This window comes from Anguilla anguilla, chromosome 11, assembly GCF_013347855.1.
Source record: "Anguilla anguilla isolate fAngAng1 chromosome 11, fAngAng1.pri, whole genome shotgun sequence".
Classification (NCBI taxonomy): Eukaryota; Metazoa; Chordata; class Actinopteri; order Anguilliformes; family Anguillidae; genus Anguilla; species Anguilla anguilla.
The window spans coordinates 10,439,981-10,460,423 of record NC_049211.1 but is presented as its reverse complement, the minus strand read 5'-3'; the positions used below and the strand labels follow the sequence as shown (position 1 = coordinate 10,460,423).

Genomic DNA, 20,443 nt, shown 5'->3' with positions numbered 1-20,443 from the left:
AGGTCACTGTGTCATTGAAGGGTCTAGAAGCACTGAGTGCACAAAGAATAAACTGAACAGTAGCGGCCGCTGCTATGAATATCCACTGTCCATTGTACTTGACCCACCAGGCATGTGCTTTGGGTAGCTTGGCAGCCATTTTGAAGATGCAGACTATCTGGAAGGATCGGACGGTGAGGCAAGACAGACAGACAGTGTAACACAGAGGGAAAAATATGCTTCTCAACACACATTTGATTTGGTTCGGGATGCCAAAATAGAAGAACACACTGAAACCTGAACCGCTCAAACAGCCCAGCATGAGGAAACACATTTTACCCCCTGCGGACCTCACAACTGGGGTGCTGTAGTTACGGGCGAAGAGGATGGCGATGGCTGCTGCAAGAAAGAGCATGAAGCTGACAGAGAGCATGAGCAGGACTGACAGAGGCTCCGTGATGTGAACATACTCCACAGAACGCTCTGTACATGAAGTGCTCCCTGCGTCAGACCATTCGTTCTTCTTACACGGGAGGCAACTGTACAGATCAGCTGTCAGAAACACAAAAGACACATTTTACTGAGGCAATTCATCACAGGTAATCATCATCTTTCCTCAGGTGCCTTGAGGTAAATGTATGTGAGGGGAAATATAAGATGCACATTCAGCAGAATAAATCACACACATGGCTCATTAAAAGTTACACATCACATGATCATTTTATAATGTATGCCAAAGTCTATGAACTGCAAATGAGACAGGGAAAATGAGAAGTCTCACAAAAACCAATGTGAAACACTCACACATGAATGATTAGTCACTAGTCTCCAGTAAACAGCTGATTTCCTACCTGAATGATTGATATAGGTGTCTTTTGGACAAACTTCACACTCAAAGCAGCACTTATATATTCTATATGGTCTCCTAGCAGAGCCTTTTTCACACTCCTCAGAGCACCGTGATACAGGAATCTGCAAGATTAAAGAAACATTTCATGTTTAATATTATGCATAATCCCTAGTGTTACAGTTTTAGTCAGATAATTCTTCAAAACTACCATAGTGAGAATCCAGATTATTACCAATAAACAAAAATAAGTGGAATATAATCATAGAAGTATACACATAATTAAATATATGGCGCTACCAGCTCATATTTTGAGAGCATACTTTCAGGGGTCATAGCTTCAACAATCACAAAATGTAGCAACTGTGTAGACAGTTATTATATTACCACAAATGGCTTTGCTGCTTACTTCATTTCTAACATGCATTTAGATGTACATTATTACCACAAAGACTTTCTTAGTTACCATATTACTCGATTTAATGTCAGGATGAAAACGTAACATAACTCACATAATTATACTGATATAAATTAGATCATAATTACTGGGTTACCATGTTCGTAAACGAGGAGAAAACGTACTGTTCCATTGGTGTACCAGTGAATAAGAGTTTCATTAATACTGAAACTCTCAGCTGATTCTGCATCATATGATCCGACGTACTGAAACGGATCAGAGTAGTCCAGGTTCCAGTACACTATGTTGTATCTTGAAGGAGGGTCTCCATTTTCATCAAACTTTATACGGAGGTTCAGTAGTTCGAAGTCTGACTTCTTTATTTCTTTGAGAAGCTGACATAGAGCAAGAGTGAAACAATTTCCTTCCCACAATTTAATTTGTCAGTATATTTCATGCACATGGTAATTATATGATAATTACAATAGACATTGCAGAAAAATAAAAGAAGCATCCTGAAATGGTCATAGTCTCTGTCTGGTATTTTATTTTTTCAAAGCTTAAACATGGTAGACTTAAACAGTCTGCAAACAAATGTGCAACCACAGAGCAACCAGATTAGCTATGGATCCTCAACAGGAATATTTGTGAGTGTAAGGAAGTATGGTTCTACTTGTACAATCAGGTCTCTCTATGCCTGTGTATATGCACATAAGTGAGTGATTATGAATTAATTAATATAAATGTGAATGAGTGTGTTTGTGTGTGTGTGTGTGTGTGTGTGTGTGTGTGTGTGTGTGTGTGCGAGTGAGCGTGCATGCGTGTACGTGTCTTTGTCTGCGTACGTGTGTGCAAGCATCTTTAAGAGACAAACACAGCAAAAATATATAGTGACAGGTTGTGTCCGAATCAACGCAGATGCCGGCTATTGAGAATAAAAGTTGCATGCAAGATGTATACAACAATAGTATACTCAATAGTAAGCTACACGGTCCCAAACAACAAGACAGAGAGACAGAATGACTTTCTGAGAGAGAGTGAGAGAGAGAGAGGGAACTGGAGAGAGAAAAGTGTTTTGTTTTGAATGACTGGCTTTTGTTAAGGAGGCTGAAACTGCAAACAATTATTTAAGAATGTATTGATTTTAGGTTCACACAGTCATGGAGAAGATTATTTGATGCACAACACCTACTTACCTTATAAGGAAAGACTCTTTCAGTCTTGTTGCACCCTTTTGTACCACAATGTAATATGTTGTGTAAGGCTTTTGCCACTGAATAAACTGCAGAGTAAATGGCAAAGTTATAAGTCGGATTTTCATTAATTATTTTTCTTGCATTCATGTAAGAGCAGTTATAGCAAGCTTGATTGCAGGTTGCCGTAAATTCTGGAAGTTTTCTGTTTTTGCACTCAAGGTATTTGCTGTGGCTTCGAGAGTTTTGGACAAATTCTGGAAACCCAGGTAATCTCACAACCCTCTCTGTTATTCCAATAATAGTACCAATGGTGTTGAGTCCTTGGTGAGTGGGAAGTTCCTTATTCAAAGACCAGGTATCACTTGCAATCCACACCTTGTCTTGTAAGTTGTTTCGTATGGCTGATTCAATGAATGGTACTGCATATTCATGCGAAGTAAAAACAATGATAACTTTTACACGAAGCATGATTATCTTCTGAAGTATTACTGTGTGATTAGAGTCGCCTTTGAGCTCCTCCTGGTAAGCCAGGCAGATCGAGGTTCCACTTGCGGCATCACTGAAGAGCTGAAGGGCATCTCGACTGTAGTCACTGTCGCAGCTTATGAATGCGATCCAGGTCCATTTGAACCTCTGTAAAATGTGAATGATCAGCTGTACTTTACCTCTGTTGCTGGATTCTGTTCGTAGGAAGGATGGAAATGCCCTTTTATTACTTAAACTGGAGCTTGATGATCCATAATTTACCTGTAAATTTGCAAAACGTAATGCAGTCATATTTACTGAAGTGAAGCCAATATTAGCCAAAAAAAAGATATATAATAGGAGAAAATAAATTACCATTGGAAGAAGGTCCATCATGAAAAATGGTGCAATGGTAATAGTTTGAGTGCTTCCAAACGGGCCAAGCACAGACACAACTTTAGGCTCATATTCATTAAAGTTAAGAGGAACTTCAACAGACCTATTTCTGGAGAGGAAATCAAAGACTGTTGGGAAATTCTGTGTGTCTGAGCAATGGTCAACGATCTCGTAGCCAAGGGACACATCAGGCAAGATGGAGGTTGAGTTGTTAATTTCCTCTACAGCAAACCTCATCACTTGCAACATCTGATAGCCTGCTGCTGAGAACAACAATCTGTGGAAAACATAAATGATGGAATTATCCATGGTTAAATTTTACAATTAATCACTGAGCCAATGTATACGAAAGAGCTGTAAAGTTTCAATGTGTCAGCATTTTACTGTTGCTACACTAAACCGACAAATACTGAGCTGAAATTGAAACGTGCGCACATTGAGAGCTGTACTTACCTGTCACATTGCAGGGCAACAGGAATGTTAAAATGGCCACTGTTTTTTCCACCGTGCACTGGAAAAAGTCCTCCCAAAATATAATCACCAGACAAACTGAACTCTGGTGACACACAGGAATCCTTTGCAGGTGAGTGCTGAAAAAAGCACAGAAGTGCAAACAGAAAGATTGTGTGATGCATTGTTCACATCAAAGATATTTCACCAAGTGTCTTAACCAGTGCCTTCCTACTAATACATGCACAAAGATAAAGACACTGCAGGAATACTCATCCAATTTCCATCTATACATTTACATAGACCACATTGTGGTTCATTAACCGGTCTTATAATGTAGGTGGGTAGAGGGGTATTGTTTTGAAGAAAGCAAATATAATCTGATGACCAGCGAAGGGAATTTAAATGAAAATATTGGAAACCTCACTGCTAGAAGTGCTCCAGCTGCCATATTGTAGTGTGTTCTGGAGAATTCATTAAAACTGGCTCGATGACACTGTGCAGATGTTCTTAAATGTAGCATGTACAAGTCTTTCCTCTTGCAAATGTGATATTTGTAAACATTTATTTAGATTCTTTTCCAATATTAAACATTTATTCATAGACATATACAAATTAATACTATACATATGCTTACATGCATCCAGCTACCCACTCGTCTACAAATGCATGCACCAATTCTAATTATAAAAGAGTGACAGATATGTGCAAAGAGTTAATCATTTCTATTAGATGCAAAAAAATTTTAACACCACACATGAAAGGACTCACAAAGCACATGTCAAATACACATTTTTTGTGCAGTTGGCCATTGCAAAACTACTGTGCGTTGATGATAAACACTGAAATGTAGGTGGGGACATTAACAGCGTTGTGTCTCCAGGGAAACAGGGAGGTCACACGCAGTAAGCTGGTGGACTGCAGAAAGCCAATCCAAAATCTAATCCCCATTCAAGTGAAAGCTTTAATGGGGATTCAGTTTTGTAGTCTTAAGGAAAAGCAAACAGAAAAAAATGCAAGCTTAAAGAGAAACACTTTGTGAAACATTGGACCCTTACACACAGTAAAATCGTTCTGCGTCTGAATAGCCTCCTAAAATATCGACCACGGTGCTGCTGTAAGCGTCATCTGGTTACGCATCAGTTAACTTACAATCATGAACCATGCTAAGGCTCGTTGAACGGTTTTGTATTGTAGCTGGGGGGGAAGGATATTTTCAGGATGAGTGCAACTATAATCTGACCAGCGAAGGGAAATTACATGAAAATATAGGAAACCTCATTGTTGGAAGCACTCCAGCTTCTATATTGTCGTGTGCATATCAATGAGGTCAAAATATAGACTTGCTGACACCACACAGGTGTTCCTAAATGTTGCATGTAAAGCCCCTTCCTCTGGTAAATGTGACATTGATTGATCTGCAGCATAAGACATCTGTCCACGGTGTATATAGATATACTGGATATAGCTAACTGCACGCACACACACACACACGGCATCAAGTCACCATGACTCTTCTTACAATTCCGATTAAAATGAATGAGTTGCAGAAAAAAATCTGATCCACACAAGAATGTACATGTCATATCAGCGCCACATTCAAAGGAACAATATCTCTTTAATAGCATTTGGAGCAAAACATTACACAGTGACTTTTCTTTAACATTGTAGTAGATGAAAAAACAAAAATATACAATTTGTCAATTGAGAAACATTTTTAAAAGGTAGCATTACATTTGTGGTTTTAGAGGACATTATGAATTCTGCATATTAAAACTTTACCTGTACTTTAAAGACATTAAGAATAATTGAATTAAAGCTAAAATGAAGAATGTTTCAAGATTTTATATCTGACTAATGTCGTGAATCATTCCTGCCCTACATGTTACTGAAGAAAAAATATAATAGTATATAGTACACATTTTAAAAACTAAAACAAATGTTCAAAGGCACCATGAAGTTTCTTTTGATGATGGTATCACAAGGAAACAGAACGTGGAACCCAAATGCAGACTAAAGCTCAAAAACCCGGAGAATTAGAAGTCAGAGCCTTCACTGTAAGACTCAGAAAAATAAAACAACCAGGTGACAGCAAGAGAATTCTATCAGCCCAACAAAGAACGCACCATGTTTTACAGGCAAGCAACCATAAAGACGCTAGGCAAGACCCAAAGACCAAACAACAAGGAAAGGGACACGAATGGTTTAAATACCATAACTAACAGGTGTGTCAAACTACGCTAACAAGACACATCTACAGAAACCAAAACCACTAATACAATAATGAGAACTAATTCCAGGGAAACAAGAAGACAGCAACATTAGGATTTGGTAGTGGGCGCCCTCTGGTGGATTTTGAGGGCACCAGATGTGTTCATGATGATGGAGAGGGGGATGAAAATATTCTTTGGAAATAAATCCATCCATCTTGACCCACATGTTCCTAGTCCAGGTCATGGGAGGTACTGGAGCCCATCCCAGCATGCATTAGGCGAAAGGCAGAAATACACCCTGGACCATCGCAGGGTATTGTGAATTACTCATAAAGAAAACAATTATATTGTTACTGACGTCAGCAAAAATTGCATCTGATAACATGTTTTAATTTGCATGCAGTAAATAAAATAGGCTCATCTAAAATAACACATGCACTCACAAACTAAATAACAGCGACATCTATCCTTGTTTAAATATAATCAGTGTTCGTTATGCAGTGTGTTACACTATGCCAGCAAGAGCCCTCTACATCCTACTGATTTTTTGGGTATAATCCTGAATACAAGACTGAAAGTGTGCTTGTGTGTTTTTCTCAGGTTTGAAAAGAATGACATACGACTTTGGGACAAAATAACTCAAGAGAATTCCGTATGAACTGGTCAGCATTGAGAAGGCCCTAATTATGGGCAGGTTTCGGCTTGCGTGAATTAAGTATAAAGTGAAATAAGTAATCCAGGAAAAAAAAAACAGCAGCACACTAAATGTAATAGATTTGGCTTCATTGTAGTTTTTGGGGAGGTCAGTTCCCATGTATGAGAAGATAAAGCACAAAACACTAAGAAACCCAGCAAACAACACAGTGGCACTAATTGGGAGGAAACCTGCTGTGTCACAGTTCATAATTATTTGGTCTTTGAAGGTCACTGTGTCATTGAAGGGTCTAGGAGCACTGACTGCACAAAGAATTAACTGGACAGTAGAGGCCACTGCTATGAATAGCCACTGTCCATTGTACTTGACCCACCAATCGTACGCTTTGGGTAGCTTGGCAGCCATTTTGAAGATGCAGACTATCTGGAAGGATCGGACAGTGAGGCAAGACAGACAGACAGTGTAAAACAGAGGGAAAAATGAGCTTCTCAACACACATTGGATTGGATTCGGGATGCCAAAATAGAAGAACACACTGAAACCTGAACCGCTCAAACAGCCCAGCATGAGGAAACACATTTTACCCCCCGCAGACCTCACAACTGGGGTGCTGTAGTTACGGGCAAAGAGGATGGCGATGGCTGCTGCAAGAAAGAGCATGAAGCTGACAGAGAGCATGAGCAGGACTGACAGAGGCTCCGTGATGTGAATATAGTCCACAGAACGCTCTGTACATGAAGTGCTCCCTGCGTCAGACCATTCGTTCTTCTCACATTGGAGGCAACTGTATGGATCAGCTGTCACAAACAGGAAGGACATATTTTACTAAAACAATTCATTTCACAGCCAGTCATCACTTGTCTTTCCTCAGGTGCCTTGGGGTAAATGTATGTGAGGGGAAATATAAGATGCACATTCAGCAGAATAAATCACACACATGGCCCATTAAAAGTTACACATCACATGATCATTTTATAATGTATGCCAAAGTCTATGAACTGCAAATGAGACAGGGAAAATGGGAAGTCTCACAAAAACCAATGTGAAACACTCACACATGAATGATTAGTCACTAGTCTCCAGTAAACAGCTGATTTCCTACCTGAATGATTGATATAGGTGTCTTTTGGACAGACTTCACACTCAAAGCAGCACTTATATATTCTATATGGTCTCCTAGCAGAGCCTTTTTCACACTCCTCAGAGCACCGTGATACAGGAATCTGCAAGATTAAAGAAACATCTTTAACTGCATGTTTAGTATTACCCATAATCCCTAGTGTTACAGTTTTAGTCAGATAATTCTTCAAAACTACCATGGCGAGGATCCAGATTATTATCAATAAACAAAAAATATGTGGAATATAATCATAGAAGTATGAACAGATAATTAAATATATGGTGTCACCTCCTCATATTTTGGAACAAATTTTCAGTGGTCATAGCTTCAACAATCACTAACAAAAGATAGCGGCTGTTCAGACAATTGTTATTTTATTCCAAATGGTTTTGCTGCTTATTTCACTAACAAAATAGGTTTAGATTACTACAAATGCTTTCTTAGTAACCATATTGCTAGATTTTATGTCAGGACTGAAACTGTTAACATAACTCGCATAACCTTTACTGATATGATTCAGATCATGATTGCTGGGTTAACATGTATATAAAGCAGTAGAATACTTACTGTTCCATTGGTGTACCAGTGAATAAGAGTTTCATTAATACTGATACTCTCAGCCGGTTCTGCGTCATATGATCCAATGTACTGAAACGGATCAGAATAGTCCAAGTTCCAGGACACTATGTTGTATCTTGAAGGAGAATCTCCATTTTCATCAAACTTTATACGGAGGTTCAGTAGCTCGAAGTCTGACCTCTTTATTTCTTTGAGAAGCTGACAAGACAAGAGTGCATCAATTTCCCTTGTACAAGAAAGAGTTAGAGAGTGTTTTTGTGGCCAATCTGATCTCTTTTTACACGATTCGTCTCATTCCTACACACCGGCTTAAAACATTTTTTTATGCATGCCATCAAATCAATAAAAACCCTCCACTAATGCAGTTTTTTCCTGATAGTCTACCTCACTGTCATTTGTGTTTAGGGTTACAATTAAATAAATAAAATCAATATTAGAACACAGTAAGCATGATAACAGTTCACTGTTTTTACAGCAATAACTGTATTAAGATGTTTTCAAAATCTCATTATCATTATACTGCTGTTTTGTTAAGGAGACTTAAACTAACAATTATTTAGCTAAATGTATTTACTCCAGGCACACACAGTCATGGAGAAAATGCTTTCATGCACAACACCTACTTACCTTATAGGGAAAGACTCTTTCAGTCTTGTTGCACCCTTTTGTACCACAATGTAATATGTTGTGTAAGGCTTTTGCCACTACATAAACTGCAGAGTAAATGGCAAAGTTATAAGATGGATCTTCAGTAATTATTTTGTTTGGGTCGATGTAAGAGCAGTTATAGCAAGCTTGATTACAGGTCGCCCCAAATTCCTGGAGTTTTTCGTTTTTGCATTGAGGATGTTTACTGTCACCCCGAGATTTCTGGACAAATTCTGGAAACCCAGGTAAGCTCATAACCCTCTCTGATATTCCAATAATAGTACCAATGGTGCTGAGTCCTTTGCGAGTGCTAAGTTCTTTACTCAAAGACCAGGTATCAGATGCAATCCACACCTTGTTCTGTATATTGTTCATTATGGCTGATGCAATTAACTCAGTTGCATACAACCTCACAGTATAAACTATGATGACGTTTATACGAAGCATGTTGATATTCTTAAATGTGACACTGTAGTTTGAGTTTCTTGTGAGTTCCTCCTGGTAGGCCAAGCAGATGCTGGTGTTTCTTATGCCATCACTGAAGAGCTGAAGGGCATCTTCACCGTAGTCAGTGTTGCCTCCTATGAAGGCAATCCAGTTCCATTCAAACTTCTCTAAAATGCGAATGATCAGCTGTACTTGACCTTTGTTGTTGGGCACTGTTCGTAGGAAGGATGGAAATGCCTCTTTATCACTTAAACTTGTGCTTGATGATGCGTAATTTACCTGTAAGTTCACAAAATATCATGTAGTTATACAGTACTTATTTTAGAACAAAAAAATGTCACTTCAACCTATATAAGACAAAAAGATATTTTGTAGGAGAAAAATGAATTACCATTGGAATAAGGTCCATCATGAAAAATGGTGCAATGGTGCTAGTTTGACTGCTTCCAATGGGGCCAAGCACAGAGACAATTTTATGGCTGTCCTCCTTAAAGTAACGAAGAATATCAACAGAACTATTTTTGAAAAGGAATTCAAAGACTGATGGAAAATTCTGTGTGTCTGAGCAATGGTCAAAGATCTCATAGCCAAGGGTCACATCAGGCAAGATGGAGGTTGAGTTGTTAATTTCCTCTACAGCAAACCTCATCACTTGCAACATCTGATAACCCAGTGCTGAGAATGGCAATCTGTGGGAAATGTAGATGATGGAAATATCCTTGATTAAATTTTACAATTAATCACTGAGCCAATGTATACGAAAGAGCTTTAAATTTGAAAGAGAATTTTACTGTTACCACATGAAACTGGCAAACACGATGCTGAAAAGTGCACACATTGAGAGCTGTACTTACTTGTCACACTGCAGGGCAACAGGAAAGTTAAAAGGACCGTGGTTTTTTCCACTGTGCACTGGAAAAAGTCCTCCCAAAATATAATCACCAGTCAAACTGAACTCTGATGACACACAGGAATCATTTGCAGGTGAGTGCTGAAAAAAGCACAGACAGAGTGCAAACAGAAAGATTATGTGATGCATTCTTCACATCAAAGATATTTCACCCAGTATCTTGACCAGTACCTTCCTACTAATACAAGCACAAAGGTAAAGGTGGTGCAGTAATACTCATCCAGTTTACTTCAGCAGATTTTCCCTGACCAGTTTTATAACATAGGTTGGCTGAGGGATATCGGTATTGATGAGATCAAGTAGAGATCAAGTATAATCTGATGACCAGTGAAGGGAAATTAAATGAAAATATTGGAAACCTCACTGTTGGAAGCACTCCAAGTCTCATATTGTAGAGTGTCCTATGGGCAAGTCATTAAAATTTGCTTGGTGGTACTGTGTAGGTTTTCTTAAATGTTGCATGTAAAGTTCCTTCCTTTTTTCAAATGTGATATTTGCAAAAGTTTTGATAAATTTCCAATATCATAGACATATACAACTAAATAATATTTATATTCCTATGTACAACTAGCTAACTTCTCATCAATAATTACATGCACCCACATCCACACACACTGAATTCCAATAATAACAGAGTGACAGATATCTGAAACAAATTCATGGTAAGGCTTCCTTCTACATTCGATAAGTACTACATATTTACCAGGACAATATGAGGTAAAATTATCTAATTATTTGGTAATTACCACTGGTTAAAAAAGGTAAAGACTAAGTAACTAAAGCTGAAACATCTCCTGAATTACCTATCAATTCAAGTGACAAAGGTTTAGGTTGGGTATAGCATTGTTTCATTGTGCACTTCGAATTGAGATAATACTTTCCTGGAAACACCTCTATTAGAAAGCAAGTATTGTCTAATTTCAGTACACAAATACACACAGGCTATAAGTAACCTAAACCTTTCATAACTACAAGACAAGTCACTTGAACTAATAGGTAACCAAGGAGGTGTTTCTAAGTACCCGTTTTATCAGTGGAAATGACCCATTCATGTGCACAAATGGGCAATGGGCTTTTTATCCTGCAAATACCTAGCACTAACGGGACTGTAAAAGTTAGCATTACCAACTTAATTTCTTCTAGGGTTAGGGTTATACAAAAACATTTCTTAACACCACACAGGAAAGGACTCTTACACTTTAAGATGTTACAGATTTATTTTTCTAAGTCAGTTTGTTCATTGGAACAGATTAGCTTTCATTTCAATGTTTGCTTTAAAAAAGTAAAATAAAAATATGTCCTGAGTCATCTCAATATATCTGAAATTTGAAACCGATTGTTTTTTTAAATTAATTTAATACTGCAGGAGAACTTTAAGGAAAACTTAATATGCAGTACCCACTGAAATATTTATCAGATCAAATCAGAAAACAGGCTGAGAGTTCAAACTCAAGGAGAATATTTTGGCTAACATTTTGGGATTTGTGAGGAATAATGAATAGTTAGCACTAATAGTATTACATTTTCCCATTTGTGTAGTAGATGTAGGGGAACACACTGACTCTACTACACCATGCCTATCGTATGCATATTCTGAGAATTCCCTGCTTTGAACATTCAGAGGAAAACATTACCTATAAAGATTAAACTCATTAAATCAGATTGATGCAAGTGTATAAATTAATGTGTACAAGCCACATGCCAAATATGCATTCTTTGTGCACTTGGCCATTGCAAGACTACATTGCTGATAAACACTGAAATGTAGGTGGGGACATTAACAGCATTGTGTCTCCAGGGAAACAAGGAAGTTACAAGGCACACTAAGGCTGAGGACTGCAGATCCCAAATTGACTCTGATGATGAAGCAGGTGCGTGCAGAAAAATGCAGTCTTAAGAAAACACAACCATGAAAAGAAACATTCTGTGATACATTGGGCCCATACACATTGTGAATAAAAATAATTCTGTGTCTGAGCAGCTTCCTAAAATAGGGGACCATAAGCCGTAAGAGCACAATTCAATTGCACATCAGTTAATTTACATGAACCATGCTAAGGCTCATTGAACGGTTTTGTATTGTAGCTGGGGGGGAAGGATATTTTCAGGATGAGTGAAACTATAATCTGACCAGTGAAGGGAAATTACATGAAAATATAGGAAACCTCATTGTTGGAAGCACTCCAGCTTCTATATTGTTGTGTTCATATCAATGAGGTCAAAATATAGACCTGCTGACACCGCACAGGTGTTCCTAAATGTTGCATGTAAAGCCCCTTCCTCTTGCAAATGTGACATTGATTAATCTGCAGCATAAGACATTTGTCAACGGTGTATACAGGATATAGCTAACTGCACACACACACACACTTGTTCAGGTCATCATGATTCTTCTTATAATTATAATTAAAATGAATGAGTTGAAAAAATCTGATCCACACAAGAAGGCATAAGTCATGTCAGCACCACATTTAAAGGGACAATGTCTCTTTAATAGCATTTGGAGTGAAAAATTACACTGAGATATTAAAATCATGTCTTTTATCTTTAAACCTGTAGTACATGAAAAAAAAAAAACATGCAATTTGTCAATTGAGAAACATTTTATAAAGCCAGTACTGAATTTACTGTTTTCGAGAACATTATGAATTCCACATTTTGAAACTTTACCTTTACTTTAAAGGTGTTCAGAATAATTTCAAAGTATTTAACCTTCAAAATACAGAAATCATCAATAAAACCCTTTGAAAACATGATGCACTTTGACAGGAAAAAGAATGTTTTGATCCTTCTCTACAGTGGTGATCCAGGTTTTCAGATTTTCTCCCAGGTTTTCAAATACAAGCCATTTTATCACAAAACCTTGAATAAAACTGCCCCAAAAATGGTTTAAAAATTCTTTATATCCCTCTCCAATGTGCAAGACCCCAAAACTAAAAGAAAGCAACTTGTCTTATGTTTGCTCTGCAAAGAAAGAGAGAAAGGAGAAAATGTTTTTGTCTGGAATGATTAGATACAATAAAAAAATAATGACAGGTTGCCAAAAAATTAACATGACTCTACTGGACTCTATGCTACCTTAATGGAATGGACCCCTCCCCGAAGATTTATAGCACAGCTAGCTATGTAACTAAATTCTGGTCTTTTAAAGAAAACTAACTGAACAGTACCTACTTAGATCTTTGGTAGGTAAAAGGTCATTGTAAAAATAAAAATAAAAAAAGGATTTAAAAAAAAGAAAAAGAAAAATCTCTTCTGGTCGCAAGTAAAACCCTGCGTTGTACTTCATTTCACATGAGATCAGACCACGATGAGAGAGTTAATACTAATCTAGGGGGAATGATTTGCTTAGCACAGGGACTATGAGGTAAAATGAGCTGCACAGTTGCACTCTCAGTTTGCCAAGTGACATGTGGCCAAACCTACAGCGAGCGGTGAGAGAACAGAAGGGCACGAGTCTGGCTGCACTGAAGCATTATAAACGACTACAGGAGGAGTAGGACAGTGTGGATTCCAATTACTTCCTCCATTTTGGCACTCGAGCTCCACTCTATCTGGGCAGACTGCAATACCTTAAAGAAACTATTTATGCTAATGTTCAGCGAGATGGGAGGTGTAAGTGATCGTGTCAGATGCCTGCAGCAGTGGTCTGGATGATACAGCCAAATAAGTTATTACCAAGGCAAAAATCAGTATGTGCTGATTATGGTAAACTCTGAGTCTTTTGACAGACAAAACTGTAATAAATAACTGACATGAGTAATACATATAGATCTAATAGAATTCTCTTCTACATTAATGATTTTTCAATCAATAGACTAACAGAAGCCACAATGGTTGGATCATGACTTGACCAGAGGTTATGGATAAAAATGCAGCCCCCCCCCCCCCCCCCCCAATAAATCACAGAATGTCACGAGAAGAATGTCACCAATGAGACAGTGCTGAGCAGAGCACAAGGGCGATTCATAGCAATCTATAACTAAACAAACTCCTGTACAATCATTACCACACAGCAAGGCGAAGAATACACTGCATTCATCCACAAAAAAATTTAACTGATGCCAATTTCTCCATAGCGCACACACACCATATTCTTTCAATCAAAGCAAGCATTATCTGCTCACACAACCTTCCCTTCTACCAAACACTGTCACAGTGGATCAAAGCTCTTTTCCATGACTTATTTTTTATTTCTATCCCATCCCTTGCCCACCACTTATTGATTATGACTTTTTGTCATTTCAGAAATTGTTTAACTAGCAAAAGTTTTCCCTGTGTCCTCCTTGCCTCTGTATGTCCTTTTTCCATGTGTGAATGGCAGGTATCTGTACTTGATCATATGCTGGAAGAGAGAGCAAGAGAGAGAGGGAGGAAGAGAGAGAGATTTACGTCAAAGGAAATAACTATGAGAAATATACTACAAATAACCTACAATCTGAATCAGCTTAAAACCAGTATCATACGGGAATCAGTTAAATGGTGCCAATATAAAATTGTAAAACTGTCTTTCGTTATGCATGTGATATTCTCAAATCCACACCTTAATCTGTCTCTTCATGGTGATGCAGAACAGCATGATGAAGTACATGACGAGTATTGGCCAGAAAACTGGAACGTTGAAGGCCTCAAAGAATGTGCAGATCATTGCAATGACAATGCCTCTTGTTGCAGAATGCCTAAAAACAGAGACCGCGATGAAACAGAAAAAATCAGACACTCAAATTTGTCAGACGTAATACATCATCGCTTGACCACTAGAGGTAACAAATATGTGACCATCTGTCATTTGAAATATAATATTACCGCTTCCTGTAGAAAAATACAGGAAAAAGAAATACATGTTAAAGCCGATTATTAAATAAAATCAGTAATAGATACATTAGACTGCTCAATCATGTAGGTATGCATTAATACATTTACATTACATTACAGGCATTTAGCAGACGCTCTTATCCAGAGCGACTTACACAACCTTTTACATAGCATTTTACATTGTATCCATTTATACAGCTGGATATATACTGAAGCAATTTCGGTTAAGTACCTTGCTCAAGGGTACAACGGCAGTGTCCTACCCGGGAATCGAACCTGCGACCTTTCGGTTACAAGCCCAGTTCCTTACCCACTGTGCTACACTCCGCCATACATATGGGAAAATGCAATGATGACTACTTTATTAACACACACGCTAATCATTTATTCATTTACTCAGTTGATATTACATTTATTATGCCAAAAAGAGCAATTGCTGCAAGATATGCCACTAATCATCTAAATCTGTTTATAACTGCAGCCTTTCCATCACTTGTGCCAGTACTGTATATTCAGAAAAAGGAAGAAAATATGCACAAATCCAAATAAATAATGCAGGAGCAGAACAGCAGTAATGCGAGAAATGGGAAAAGTCCCCACTCTGCAATCACTTCTCCCCGAAAAAATGTATTCACCTCACAGAGATCAGTGTTTTCACCCGCACCAAGTCCTTCAGAAACGCTCCACAACCATTGCAAAAACAACAGCAATGCTCCAAACATTTACGCACAGGTTTTCTTTGTCCCCTACAATGTGAATTCACACCTGAGGTGGATTGTTTCCTGGTGCCATATTAGGACCAGCACTGGTCCTCAGGTCTGCGTGAAAACCAAGATGGTTCGAGGATATTTGGTCCGGCAACACTAATGCAAATGTTTAAAAATTCTCACCAAAATTTGAACTCAGGCAACCTCCGGATGAAAGGCCTGAATTCTTCATTTTGCTTCGTAGGCAAAGCAGGTCCTTCATCTGGAGAAACAGAAGGGGGCGGGGTTAGCGCTAAATGCACAAACGCTACTGGCCATTCACGAACATGCTGGCAGAACAGGTCATATTGCTCATACGTGTACAGGAATAAGGAAAAGACATGGAACTTCCAACTGGGGCCACCAGCTACATTAAGCAGTTAAAATAATCAATGTGATTTTCTTAGGTTTTGTTTTGTTTTACTGAAGAACCAAGCTTAAAGTATGCATTAAAATAATGCTTTGTAAACACTGGGCTTTATTTTTCAATGAGGAATTGAAACTAAACATGCCTGGATCATCCAATAGTGACGGATCCACTTTTGGTGACAGGAATGCAATGAACAGGTTGAGGTGGTAAATTCCCAAAGCGTATGTAACTATATACCAACCCTGCAAACACAAAAGAAATGAAAAGACATTGAATATTTAATGAGCAAAACCACTTAATAATAAAGAGCATATTACTTTATACAATTAACTTAAATGTACTCAAAAGTATTGTTTTTTTTTAAACATCCACGGTGAATTAAAAAAAGGAAATTTAAAACACCACTACGGTTAAGAAACAAAATGCACTGACAGTGCTGAAAGGTTTACCTGTAATATGTACACTCTTATCATGTATATGGCAGCTAGAAGAACAGTCACTGCCCATCGCCCAATTGAGAATGGTGTTGACTTGTCTAGCCACGACTGGTAAATCTGGGAAACCAGAGGCAGTAAAAATGACAAGAAGCCCATACACAGAAACTGTACTGACCCAAGTTCAGTTGGACAGGGAAGTCTGTTCAGCCTGGTTGGGTATTTACATTATTTCACTGGCTTTCAGGAGCTTTGGATTGCACTTAGATAGACATGGAAGTGATGTAATTATTAACCCTCCTCCACATTGCAACAGAACACCAAAAAGAAGCGCAACAAACAAATAGATCCTACCTGTCCCACCCGCGTGAAAAAGGTTCCGATGGCCGATGGCTTCCCATGGATCGAGTCTCCAGCACTGTCCCCTTCTGACATTCTGTTTCTGCAGGAGAAGTGTTTAAAAGGTTCTTCATTTTAAAACTTTGTGAATGATCCTCCATCATGAGGAAATGCTAGCTTTCTTTTCTAGTGTGACAGGTTAAACTCAGTTCTAAGGTTTTATTTTCTCATGAAGCAATGATTAAAGTATTGTGCAACCAACAGCAAAAACTATGTCATTGCCATCATCCAAAACACAGTTAAAATGGTAACATCAGTAGATTAGGGGTGGTTTCATTAATCAAAACAACTTATGTATGCATCTTTACACTTCAGTGTTGCTATTTTCACTTCGAGAAAATTTATTTTCATTAATTTCCTGAGTTATTTTATATTATACTTGAATACTAAAATACAATTTACTAGGTTGTTACTAAACTACAAACCCAGAACCAAGAGCTCTGTAGTATACCAGCAAGTATGCAAACATCTGTAAAAGCACTAGTGCCAATATTTTTTGTCAAATTTTGGGGCCACCTGCTGGAGAATAGTGGACATTGACAGAACCTGTTTTTTGCCACTAGAAGCACAACAAGCACCACATCAATGCTGGAACACAACTTAAGTTGTTACTTTCAAAAAATAATCTGAAGATGTTAGTGGCAATACATAAATAAATAATGAAAGCTAAAAAACTGAAACCTCTGCTCAGCAGTGTGGCACTGATTACATCATTCTTCCTGTGACATTAAGAGATCTTCCACATGAATAAAACTGCATTTTCATTCATAACTCACAGGTCAAGTCATGATCAACCATTGTGCCTGTTTACATTCACACTGTTCAAATGCTAATTGAATTTATTTGCACATCGCTCGCAATTTTATTGCCTGTAATACTGACATCATTTCGACATAGCTCAGGAGGTAAGACCGATTGTCTGGCAGTCGGAGGGTTGCCGGTTCAAACCCCGCCCTCGGCGTGTCGAAGTGTCCTTGAGCAAGACACCTAACCCCTAACTGCTCTGGCGAATGAGAGGCATCAATTGTAAAGCGCTTTGGATAAAAGCGCTATATAAATGCAGTCCATTTACCATTTCACATAAGCATATTAACCCAATGATGAGATGTCCCAATTTTCCACAGATAATGTGCACCTACTTGCACAGGTGCAACTACAGTTTAAAAAATGCTGATTTTTTTCCCACACTGCAGCAAATCCAGTATGGGAATTTTGAGCAATGAACAAAGGCAATATACAGTTTACACAGACTTGTATGTTCTAAAGTTCAGTTTGTGTTCGGCTATATAAATACTTCTATGGCTAAGTCACAAACATATTTTTGCCATCTGCACATTTCAACAGTATTCGAATGCTCTTGGTTGTGCAATCAGTTTAGTTGCAATTGATGACACTGAAACTATTATTTTGTGATTGAAAGTAGTCTGTATAGATACACTTAACAGAAGACTCTCTGAAAGGAGTGGAGAATTAGCCTAATATTTGATCATAAAAATCGGTTTGTGCCAGGTAGAAACCATTATACGACACTCAGAGCCTTCTTTAGGGTTTCCCTTTTGTACGTGCAAATAATTCCTTAGTTGAATAGAATTTAACAGCCTATTCGATGTTTATGCGTTTCCATGTGAACAAGGACTGGAGCTAGCTACAGTTCAAATTCAAACCTGAATTAGATTTTCGTAGTGTAAATGTATATATCGTTAGGAAGAAAATGCCACAGTTATTTTTCTATTTTAAAGAATACAACCCCACATCAGTACTTAGCAACAGTAGCTTGCTTTATTACAGCGCTAATGTTACATTCTATCCAACAGACCAGGAAATGTTCTCGCAAGTAACTCCTAAGATAAAAATATCTTAACATTTCTTTTTTCATTAAAGTTGGTTCGTTTGTAGGTCCAAAGGTGGAGAAATTACCACTAACTTAGCTCGTTGCTAGCCAACATTTATGCTAGCTAGCTATGCTGACAATTTCTGTTTCACTACACTACGTGTAGTTGCAAACTAACATCAGCTAGCTAACTTAGACTCGCGTAGCCTGTTAGAAGTAGATTGATCTACACCAATCGCTAGTATTAAGGTAAACGCAACCCAGTAGAATCCGCCAACGTTATTTAAAATATAATTCAAAGTGTAGGAATGCATATTAATCATTGGCGTGGGAACCTGCAACTACATGACTGACAGGGCTGGCTAGTTAGTGTTAGCCTAAGTATCTAGCTTGCTTATTTAGCTAACTAGTGGATGTTACATTCCAGGAGATACGATGAAGTGGTGTAAGGTGGTTTAACCAGACGAAAACATTTTGCCGGTATATAGCCAATTGTTTTAATGTTATGACGCATTTTACCACAAAAAAAGGTATCGTTTTCAAATAAGAGCAATTGCAAACATACCAATAGCTATATAACATCAGGCAACTCAACGTTAATTAGCTACCCCCTTCTTTATACAAAAACTACATCCGTTCTGGAATTTGTAGTTTTTATTAATGCCATTTTTCGTTCCGGTCAAGTAACAAAGATTAGCAACAAGACTACACGTTCCAGTAGATAATTGGATCCATTCTGACTACGCACCTATCTAAAGAAAACTGGATATTGTAGTCTAAAATCTTCCCCACGCCACGTCAAGACCACCCAGTCGATACTTACATAACTACAATGACCAGAAACGACCGCACAAAATGAACAACTCACTTCCGGGCAAGCAAAAAACGACGCTTGGTAGCTGAGAGAACTATCTAACCTAGACTAAAAATATTGAGGAAATGGCTGAGTTTTTTGTCAAATAATTTTAGTGCCGAGTTCCTCCATATAATGAAATGGCACAATACATATTCTTGCTGGGCGAAAATCTGTTATATTCACACAGATAGCGAAATAAATCACTTACCCGCGGCTGCCGCTGTGTCACTACGAGCTCCAGGTCGCCCCCAATGTGAACACGTCACTGCTTCCGTAGCACTGAAAATACATATAGACTAGACTAATAGATTTCAGAGTGAGCCGTCCCGACTTCCTGGTATTTGATGATCCTCGAGATTTGATGAGCCGCTGGAGGATACACGGCGATTTAGTGTGCTAGCTGGGAAACCAATTAATTCGGGTATTGGGTATTACCGAAGACGTTACAATTTCTGGGGTCATGAATACGAAACCTTAGGTGATCATTCTGGGGACATTTAACTGTTTATCTCTGTATGACCCAAAACGTGGACCAAAAATTAAGACACAATACTTTTAGCACGAATATTATTGAACTGTAATCCGCTATGAGGAATTCCTGGTGACCAAAAAAAAAGAAGTTTAGTTGCTCATTTAGATCAGAAAATTAAAGTGAGAGAGGGGTAAACATATTCTTGTCAATTCAAACAT

At 38.1% G+C, this 20,443-nt stretch overlaps 4 protein-coding genes across 5 annotated transcripts; all 4 read right to left on the bottom strand.

Annotated features, from left to right (window-relative positions):
• Positions 1–527: 527 nt before the first annotated feature.
• On the bottom strand, positions 528–3,765 carry LOC118207973 (taste receptor type 1 member 2-like). The gene is made up of 4 exons (XM_035382201.1): positions 3,734–3,765; positions 3,260–3,557; positions 2,412–3,166; positions 528–531 (listed from the first exon to the last, which is right to left on the bottom strand). The coding sequence occupies exons 2-4, from the start codon at positions 3,527–3,529 to the stop codon at positions 528–530; spliced, it is 1,029 nt and encodes a 342-aa protein (XP_035238092.1). The 5' UTR covers positions 3,530–3,557; positions 3,734–3,765.
• A 1,603-nt stretch (positions 3,766–5,368) lies between these two features.
• LOC118208370 (taste receptor type 1 member 1-like) lies at positions 5,369–7,925 on the bottom strand. Its single transcript, XM_035382976.1, has 2 exons — positions 7,701–7,925; positions 5,369–7,395 (listed from the first exon to the last, which is right to left on the bottom strand). The coding sequence occupies exons 1-2, from the start codon at positions 7,915–7,917 to the stop codon at positions 6,473–6,475; spliced, it is 1,140 nt and encodes a 379-aa protein (XP_035238867.1). The 5' UTR covers positions 7,918–7,925; the 3' UTR covers positions 5,369–6,472.
• A 268-nt stretch (positions 7,926–8,193) lies between these two features.
• Positions 8,194–10,262, bottom strand: LOC118208368 (taste receptor type 1 member 1-like). Its single transcript, XM_035382974.1, has 4 exons — positions 10,247–10,262; positions 9,784–10,081; positions 8,925–9,671; positions 8,194–8,495 (listed from the first exon to the last, which is right to left on the bottom strand). Exons 2-4 carry the CDS (start codon positions 10,051–10,053, stop codon positions 8,235–8,237), a joined length of 1,278 nt encoding a protein of 425 aa, XP_035238865.1. The 5' UTR covers positions 10,054–10,081; positions 10,247–10,262; the 3' UTR covers positions 8,194–8,234.
• Positions 10,263–12,768: 2,506 nt separating this feature from the next.
• rer1 (retention in endoplasmic reticulum sorting receptor 1) lies at positions 12,769–20,032 on the bottom strand. Of its 2 annotated transcripts, XM_035381374.1 has the most exons (8): positions 19,962–20,032; positions 17,022–17,109; positions 16,683–16,787; positions 16,376–16,475; positions 16,008–16,086; positions 14,846–14,981; positions 14,593–14,647; positions 12,773–13,266 (listed from the first exon to the last, which is right to left on the bottom strand). In XM_035381374.1, exons 2-8 carry the CDS (start codon positions 17,100–17,102, stop codon positions 13,256–13,258), a joined length of 567 nt encoding a protein of 188 aa, XP_035237265.1. In that variant the 5' UTR covers positions 17,103–17,109; positions 19,962–20,032; the 3' UTR covers positions 12,773–13,255. The 2 variants fall into 2 exon arrangements, with proteins under 2 accessions (XP_035237264.1, XP_035237265.1); XM_035381373.1 differs by having other exon boundaries at positions 12,769–14,647.
• Between the last annotated feature and the right edge of the window lie 411 nt (positions 20,033–20,443).